Source organism: Hibiscus syriacus, unplaced genomic scaffold (genome assembly GCF_006381635.1).
Source record: "Hibiscus syriacus cultivar Baekdansim isolate YM2019G1 unplaced genomic scaffold, ASM638163v2 tig00110597_pilon, whole genome shotgun sequence".
Classification (NCBI taxonomy): Eukaryota; Viridiplantae; Streptophyta; class Magnoliopsida; order Malvales; family Malvaceae; genus Hibiscus; species Hibiscus syriacus.
This window is the reverse complement of record NW_024062795.1, coordinates 4511996-4521581: the sequence shown is the minus strand read 5'-3', so window position 1 is coordinate 4521581 and position 9586 is coordinate 4511996. Positions and strand designations below refer to the sequence as shown.

Here is a 9586-nt window from a genome sequence, read left to right as displayed (position 1 = left end):
ATTTTTTTTCTCTACACACGAAAGCAAAAAGCAAATGCCATTGCTCTATCTTGGAAGTAAACACCCTTCCAGAATAAAAAAAGGTTATATAAACAGTCCACAAATTCTTCTTACTCAAAAATGAAGTCCTCAAACATAAAAAGATTTCAAAACACCAACAGAGAGTAAAGCATAAACACTCTCACTTCATTAAATTGGGGTGGTAAAGGTTACATCATTCCTTAATTATCATAATGATTTACTACGTTGATCAATGTGAAAATTGAAATGGAAGGACATGCTCAGTCTCACTTAACATCTTTTGGGTATATACTATTTTATAAGAGTTCAAGTTAATGAAGTTTTCTACCACTTCGGTTTTAAATGACCATCAGTATGACAAATCAAAGGATTTGACTCCACAACACAGTATTGGTCACCCTTTCTCCCGACTCAGCTTCACCATTCACACTTAACAAAGGGACAAAGATAAACCCATGAAAAAAGAGTTAAAAATGTTCAAATGTTCCATTCCATCTGGTTTTGCACCAGACATGCATGTCTTTGGGAACATGGCAATTGGTAAAACTGAAAGAACCCCAGAAGATGATGGGGTAGATGCCTCAAATACTTGCAGGTAGAAGAAACTCACACGGCATTGCCTAAGGGTTGATGGTTGATACACAAGTGGGGGGGGGAATTCACCAATGGAGGTTGATGGAGAAATATGTGATGAATGAGGCTAAGAGTCTAGGAGGCTTCCTGCACCTGCATATGTAGGCCATTAGCAATTTGCTTTCTCATCTAGCACGTTCCTATTTAATGCTGTCCGACACTTTTTGCAACCTTAACTAAGGGTTGTTTTTAGCCACGTGTCATCGTGGGGATCAACTCCACTTGCTTCTATAAGTATATATTATTATATGTAGGGGCAACGAAAGCGTAAGTTGAAGTAGGAGAAATAAAAATAGGAGAGGATTGACCATTGTACAGTGAAAGCTATAAATGCAGAAACAGTTATGGAAGAAAAGAAAGGCATTGCAATGATTGTTCTGCGCCGTCTCTATTTTGCATATATCATATCTATAATTTACTCTTTTGGGTTGTTGATTTTAAATGCTCTGTTTCTGGGTTTTGTATTTATTCCCTCTGTCAATTCTCACTTGCTAAATAAACGCTATGCAAAGTGGTTTGAAAGCTTAAGGTGTGAGGCGAAATACTAAAATATAAGTCGTTAAAATAAAGTTAAATTATGATAAAAATCAGTTATGATAAAAAAAATATCAATAATTTAATTTTTTTTTAAATTAGACAGATTAATTTTTTTAGATTGAATAGAATAATATTTTATGTTAAATCTAAAAATTTTACATTTATATAATATTTTCAATTACAATTGAAATTATTATAAATTTATACAATTTTTAGATTATAAGTTTTAAACTCTCGTAATGTAACTATTTATTTGTAACCGAAACTTCTACAAATTTGTAAGTTATAATTCTCAAGTGATTTAAGTTGAACAAAATAATATTTTATATTGAAAATTACTGTAAATTAAGTTGTCGCGCAACAGAATTACTTAGTGTAAAAGACTTAAATCAATTGATTATTTTTATATTGTAATTTTATTATAATATTTGTTTCATTCTAATTCAAATAAAATTTATATACATTTTATAGATAATATCCTATTTATATTGTCATTTTTAAAAAAGTAAAAAATTATTTTTATTTTTAAATGTGTATATATTTTAAAAATAAATTCAAATTATATATTTTCAAACAATGTTTTTTTAAGTATACTCTAGAATATTTTTTGTTAATAATTAAATATTTAAAGTTTATGCATGGAGTTTTCTTTTAACAAAATAAATATTCTATTTTTTTATATTTTATCCCAAGAAACAAAATATGTTTTTATCTAATTTCTTTTTGTAATGTTTTGAGAAAGCTAAAATAAAAATATAATATTTAATTTTTTAAATATATTGTATAAATTATTTAATATTAAATTTAAAATCTTCATATTTCAAAATAATTTGATTTCAATACTTTAATTTTTATTACTAAAATAAAATTTTAATTATAATATATATTAACCATATAATTAAATAATTAATAAATTTAAAAATTTAAAAATAACGTCATATTCAAACATATAATTACTTTTTTATATTATAATTTTTTTCATTATATTTTTAATTTTCTTTAAGGGCATAAATAAACCAAATTTGAGCAAACAAAGTCGTATTCATGTTCGATTATTTATTTTTGAAAGTATTCATGATTTGTGATAGTTTAAATTTTTATTATCATGTTCGAATTTATTTATTTATTTTTAAAATTGTTTGTATTTGTTCATTTAGCGTTTTACGAGCATATTTATTTAATATTCGTAAACATGTTCGTTTAACGTTTAAGAACATATTCATTTAATATTAACAAATACGTTCGTTTAACATTAGTAACCAACACTCTTTTCTTACTTCTTTATTTACAAGCCACATAAAAATGATGAAAGTATGACACTAGTCTTTAAATTTTTTAGACTTAACAGTTTGAACTTTAAATTTTATCTTATGTTCAATTTAGACTTTATCTTTACTAATATTTTAAATATAAAAAGCTAAAAGGAAAAGGAGAAGCATAAACGAGCCTGTAAATGAGTCGATAAACAAACTTAAAATGAGCATATTCATGAATATAAATAGATTGAACATGCGTATGTTTGTGCTCGTTCGTTTATTAAATGAACATAAAAATTTTATTTATACTCATTTATTTAACTTAATAAACGAATTTTATATAAATGATTCACAAACAGTTGACCAACCCTATGTTAATTTATACATAATAATTTTCTTTAAAGAAAATATATTTTTTGATTTCTAAAAGCATTTGACTCTGACTGTATCGTTGATTAGTCATTCTTGACAGTGTCCCATTATTTATTCTCTCTATTAATTGTCAGCTTAGTTTGAAAGCTTATGGACTTAAACTGCAATATACCCTCCCAATGTTAAAGTTTTAAACAGCATTTACATTAATTATTAAATACATAATAGATAATGATTCAATTTAAAAGTTCTATACAAATTATTCTCCATTTCTCTTACAGGTGCTGTTGCTCTTAGTTGTTTGGAATATCATAGTGAAATACACATTATTTAAGACCTCCCGTTTGGGCTTCCCAATAAGTTAGAATGGGCCTCATTTCTAAATTTTGACCCAATATAAGATTTTGCACTCAAAAACAACTTTTAGGCCCATACATGTTTTTTTGACGTCACATGAAAAATGTATTAAATTAACAATTTTTAATTATGATTTTAGAGAACTTATTCAGTGGTCTTAGTAGTCAAAGTGAGTGTTGTGTTTTTTAAAATTTTAGATTCAAGCATTTACGTCTACAAAGTATGTATCGTCACGATTTAAAAATAATCAAAGAAATATTATTTTATAATTACTACATACTACTAAGAAATACGATTTTAAACTCTTTATTAGGTTTAAAGTTGATATTTGATCTCATAATTTAATTTCACATAATTTGATTTATCTATTTTTATAATATTATCAGTAAATTCAAATAAAGAACATCATTTAGTGGTTGTTAAAGTAACGAGCCTATTATTTGTAATTATACTCGGTCATGTAAATATGACTATACAAAATTTCAATCACTCATGATCAATTAATAATAAATTTATATATTATTGAAGATTGTTTTTCTAACAAGAAGAAGAATAAATTATATTAAAATAAAATAAAGAATCAAACTAAAATTTCAGCATAAAAAGAGGGATTAAAACATAATTAATCCAAATATTAATTAATATGAAAGCTATAATAATAATTATAACCAAAGTACAAAGTAATAATTATACCTAATTTAGTAATGATTATAAGGTGAATACAACATACAAAGTAAGCTATAATATGCTTTTTAAATATTTTAAATTTGAATAATCATATCTATAAATATGTACGTTATCAATCAATTGAAAAAATTAAACAAATATTGCCTCATAATCTATTCATCTTCTTGAATCTTCTAAACCATTCAAATTCACTTGTACGTTGAAAAGAACAAAATCAAAATATGTATAATCGGCAATTAAGGTGTCATCTTCATTGGGTTTCATCACAAGTAGAGCAACCTTCTTTTGCAATGTCAGTGATTTGAAGTCCAGAATCATAAACAACCCCAGTTTTCCAGTCAGCGGGGAGCACAGATTTTGCCCAAATCCACTTGCCATCGAACCCAGCCGTCACTACGAATCTGAATTGCAGTGCACCATTCGGGACTCTGCTTGTTTCCCACACTGCCCCATGCTTCCTGCTCATGAAATTCCAGTTCGAAGACCCCACCTGAGCCACGTCCATGGCTACTACTTCCGTCTGACCACCCTGGTACAGCAATTTAATCGCCAAGTAATTTGGCTTTTTGCTTGATTCTTCTACTCTAACTGCTAAGTTCTGGTTTTTGTATTCACAAGGTATCCTTTTATATTCCACGTCCACAATCCCAAGTTTCAAAATGTTTCGGCCCATGCCCTTGTTTGCCATAGCCATGAAAGCTCTGCTGCTAAGAACAAAGTCCGTTTTGTTATTGTGATTCAGATCGGTTAGTGTGACCCTAGTCCCCGCACTGCTGCACAGAGTTGGATTCTTGCACCTTATCTGCCAAAAGCACTTTGAAAATAAAACTCAAATGTTGCAAAAATGGAAACTAAACTGTTGTATATATAAATTATACCAACCTGAAAGCAAGCACCGCAACCCGCTCCATCTTTGTAAAGAGGGGGAACACCAGCTGCAAGGTGTCCTCCACTTAAGCCTAATGCCAAGGAACCATATCCACAAGCACCAGCTGCAAATACCAAACCCAAAAAACAAAGGTCATCCACTAAATTTCTCACATAAATATATTCTGGGTCTTTGTCAATTTCATTTTTAAAGCAAGAAAACAACTCCGGCTATTAATCAAATTGGTAGGGGGGGGGGGAAGAAAACAATAACATTGCAGCTGAACCTGAAAGAGCAGAGGCTTTGGAGATGTGAGTAGCCTTGGACTGATGCAGGCAGCTATCACAAGCAGAAGCAGAAGCAGAAGAAAGGAGAAGAAAGAAGAAGCTAAGAAAGATAGCCATTTGTGTGGAGTTGAGAGAAATGTAAGTGACAAGCAAAGCGTTTGATCATCAATTTATTTATAGTGTGGTACCACACAGTATAGGAAAGAGACAGGCAAGCTGCTCAAACGCGGAGAGACAAAAACAAAAGGTAAAGAAAACTGTCACCGACCCAACAGCTGTGCATGTAAGAAATGAGAACAATAAGACTTTTTTTGTTTCTAAACAGAGTAGCTTTTCATTTTGGGTGTTCTTTTACAGTGGGACTGATGAATTTGCAAGTGAAAGTAGGGTTTAGGATGCAAAGTTTTCGCACTTTTAGGAGAAGGTTCATCTCAGTTTCCCATTTCCCACATGTCTTTGCATTTTTTTAGATTTTGTCTTGATTAGATGAAAATAAATAAAATCAATTTCAATATAATATAGATAAATAAAAATATAAAATAAATTTGAAGAAGATGGTCAACTATGACATTTATAATAAAAGTTAACCTCAATAATTTTGTACTAATTAAATCATACACATTTTGTTTAACACTGTAATAGTGGCTTAACTGGCATAAGATTGTTTTTTTACAGAAAATTAAAACATGATGATGATGATGATTGCGTGTTAATTAGTGGAAGGATAAGAACAGATTCTAAGCAAAGCATATTTCCAAAACTTGAATAGCTATGGTGTGGCCTATGGCCGAAAGAGACCTTGCTTTAGTTGTGCAATGATTATTTTTAACCATAATGTTAAATTTAATATATAATGCTATATCTTTTATTCATATTAATTTTAATTTAATTTTACATCAAATTTAACTGTTAATATTTTAAAAATTGTTAAATTATTTTTTAATAGGGATGATGATTAAGGCAATTTTACTAAAAAAAACACCCTAAAATTCAAATATGCCCAATCTAACTCATGTTTCTCATTATTTCTTAATAACATCCTTTCTGACATGATAGAGTGAAAGTGTGTTTCGGGGGCGCTTTCGCAGGGTTTTTGCTGACTGGGCGCCACGGTGGGAAAGGCGCGTTTTAGGGAGAACGCCTTCCAGGGATTTTGTTGAGCTGGCGAGACGGTGTCAAAGGCGCGTTGCAGGGGACATATCTTCGCGGGGGGAAATCTCACGCCATAAGACGCGTTTCTGGGGGCGTGCCTTTCTTTCCCGCCCAACGCACCTGCTCGAAATTCCCCCACCCAAACACTCTCCCTTCCCCTCCCCTCCCCCTATATAAACCTTTATCATCCCCTTCATCCTCACTCCAAAATCTCTTCCTTCTCTCTAATATAATTCAAATATATATATCTTATTTGAACTAATTCTCTTTTATTAGTTGGTAATAAAATTTTTTATTAATTAATATATTTTATTATAAAATGTATTTTAAGCCCTTTTTTTTATTAAGTATTGTATTGTAAATAATTTAATATTTTATTAAATATGTTTATTAAAAAATATTATATTTTATTAATTAGTATATTATATTATATTTTAAATTATTAGAATATATTTAAATTTTTATTAATGATAATATTTTATTATATTATATTATATTATTTTTATATAATTATAATTTTATTAATTATTTGTGATAATTGATTTTTTTCTACAGTTATAATGGAAAGCGAGATGTTGTTGCGATTGGATGCTAACCAAATCTCAAGACATTTTACCAATATGATAATATTTTATTCATATTTATGTAAATGTTTAATAATTTATCAATTAAAATTTATTTTATATTATTTTAAATTTGAATTCATTAAATGGATTAATTAGAAAAATGGTCGTATATTGGAACTATTTATTCGAAACACGAAGATGGCAACACATGACTTATTTGACAGTATCTGTCTGTTGCCGGATTTGGTTATAATGTGAAAATAATTGGAGGTTGCAAACTCGAAACCACCCTAATTTCTGCATTGATTGAGAGGTGGAGACGGAGACACACATATTCAATCTTCCATGCGGAGAGTGCATCATTACCCTAAAGGATGTGTCAATGTATTTGGGGCTCCCGGTTGATGGAAATGTTATGTGTGGTCTGGCCGATGGTGATTGACATTCATTATGCATGGAATATCTTGGAGCTTCTCCGACAGAGTTCAATGGTGGTCGAATATCGTTATCATGGCTAAAAGCCAATTTTGAATATTTAAATGAAAATGCTTCTAAGGATGAAGCAAAGACATGTGCTTGGGCATATATACTATGAAAAATTGGAGGAATATTAATGCCCGACAAATCTTGCAATCAAGTTCATTGTATGTGGTTACGTCACCTCATTGATTTTGATGAAGCAGACACGTACAGTTGGGGCTTTGTAGTTTTGGAATTTCTCTTTAGAGAAATGTACTGTGCAACAAATTATAGTAAAATTGTTATCGATGGTTGTCTTCTTCTTCTCCAATCATGGGCGTGGTTCCGCATGATTTTCTTATGCCCGATCGTGCGTGAACCATATGTATTCTGCTATTATTAAGGTAATTTCAATACTAAATTTTGATTTAAATATTTTTAAGTAAATAATGAAATAATGTTTATATTAAATAGGTGGTTGGTAACAAGAAATAACCATAGAGATATCCCTAGTGAACTAGAAAATATCCGTTTAGTTATTGATCAAAAATTGGGTCAGAGGTACGTCTTTAAATTTGAATAATTTTATTTAATTTGCTTTATAAAATTAGAATATTATTTTGATAAGAAATATATATTTATGTTTTAGTTTCAATGGATACCGTATGAGAGCGATGAAATAAAGGTTTGCATCTCACCTCACTTGAGTAGGCCATTAGATGTATGGATGTCAGCTGTGCCTTTTATATGTTATGTTATTGTTGAGTAACATCTGATTGATCGTGTGCTTTATCAGTTTTGTTGTACACTATATATTTCTGGAGCACCTACGAATCTAGGTAATATGCATAACATAAACAGACGAGGAAAAAAAGAGGTCAATTGGGTGGTGAAGCATAGAGACTGAATTGCGATTTGGGAGAACCAATATCAACTCTTGTCCCCTCGACATTTTTACGCTGAAATTAGTCAGATGGTTACGGATGACTATATGGAGTGGTTCAACAAAAACGAGAAGCAATTTATTTTTTTCTAAGGAAGCACGAGGGGTGAGAATTCATCGACGTTAAGATAGACGTCCACTGTCACAATCTCATCATCCCCTGACTCGTGGAAGAATAACAATCGCTTCTGATTCAACATCAATAGCACCACCGGAACCATCACAATATCCATAATCTCCACCGATTATGAGCCTACAGGGGTACATGACCAACCCACCAATTTTGATGCCACCGCAGCAGGGGTACATGCCCAACCCATCTGTTCATATGCCACCATCGCAGAGATACATGGCGAGCCCACATGGGGTACATATCGAGCCCTCAGGGTTATATTCCTAGCCCGTATGGTTTTATGACACCCCAATAGAGGATTTTATACGACTATGTTTATTGATCCATCATTTGGTTCATATGTTTCTTATTTGGCGGGTGGTGATCCTCTTCCACAAAAACCTCTACCTCAGTATGGATCACATATATCGATGTCAATGTTTTCATAATTTTCACAATTTTCTTTGAGCGGTGGGATAGATACTAATACTCCTCCAGTATCGTTATTTTATATAGAACCTTCATCATTATCCATTCCAAATCAAGAAAATGTCGATGAAGATGGTGATAGTGAAGATGAGGAGAGTGAAGAGGAAGTTATATGAAGAAATCCTCAGTGAAATAGACAACCACCACCATGTCGAACTTATTCGAGAAAATGACATCGTTGATCCATTTGAACATTAATATTTTGTATTTAATATTTTTATGTAATGTTTTTAATATTTATTTATGTTTGTTTATTTTATTTTATTTTTAATTTGTCTTTATGGTTGTTAAATGTTTGGTAAATGTTAAATGTTTAATGTTTTCATTCAATAAATAATTGTATTTGTGTTTGTTAAGTGTTTGTTAAATGTTAATTACATGACATTACAATACATTACCTTACATTAGAAGCATTATCAGGAACATTATAATGCATTACCTTACATTAGAGTACATTACCTTACATTAGAATAGAAACATATAATGAAACACAAGCATTACCTCGAAAACTACACAACATTACTAAAAGCATTACATTGCATCACATTATAAGCATTAACTCCTCAACATCACCAAATTACTTTATTCTTTATAGTCAATTGACTCATCAAATATTAAGTTTTTTCAATCATTTATTCTTTATTATGTGTCTTTCTATATGTAAAAAGTCAAGTTCTTGCAATTAAACTTCTATATTATGAGATGTATATCCCGATTTGAAGTTAGTTGAAGTGGAAGGAGTTGTAGCTGGCTTGAAAAGACATGTTTCACATATCCAACCTTGAACCTTCAAAATCACATTTATGCAATCCATTTGAAATGAAAAAAAATGTTAATATCATAAGAT

At 30.4% G+C, this 9586-nt stretch overlaps 1 protein-coding gene across 1 annotated transcript; it reads right to left on the bottom strand.

Annotated features, from left to right (window-relative positions):
- Positions 1-4039: 4039 nt before the first annotated feature.
- On the bottom strand, positions 4040-5155 carry LOC120133899 (expansin-like A2). Its single transcript, XM_039150396.1, has 3 exons — positions 5018-5155; positions 4746-4855; positions 4040-4665 (listed from the first exon to the last, which is right to left on the bottom strand). Exons 1-3 carry the CDS (start codon positions 5133-5135, stop codon positions 4114-4116), a joined length of 780 nt encoding a protein of 259 aa, XP_039006327.1. The 5' UTR covers positions 5136-5155; the 3' UTR covers positions 4040-4113.
- Positions 5156-9586: the final 4431 nt, after the last annotated feature.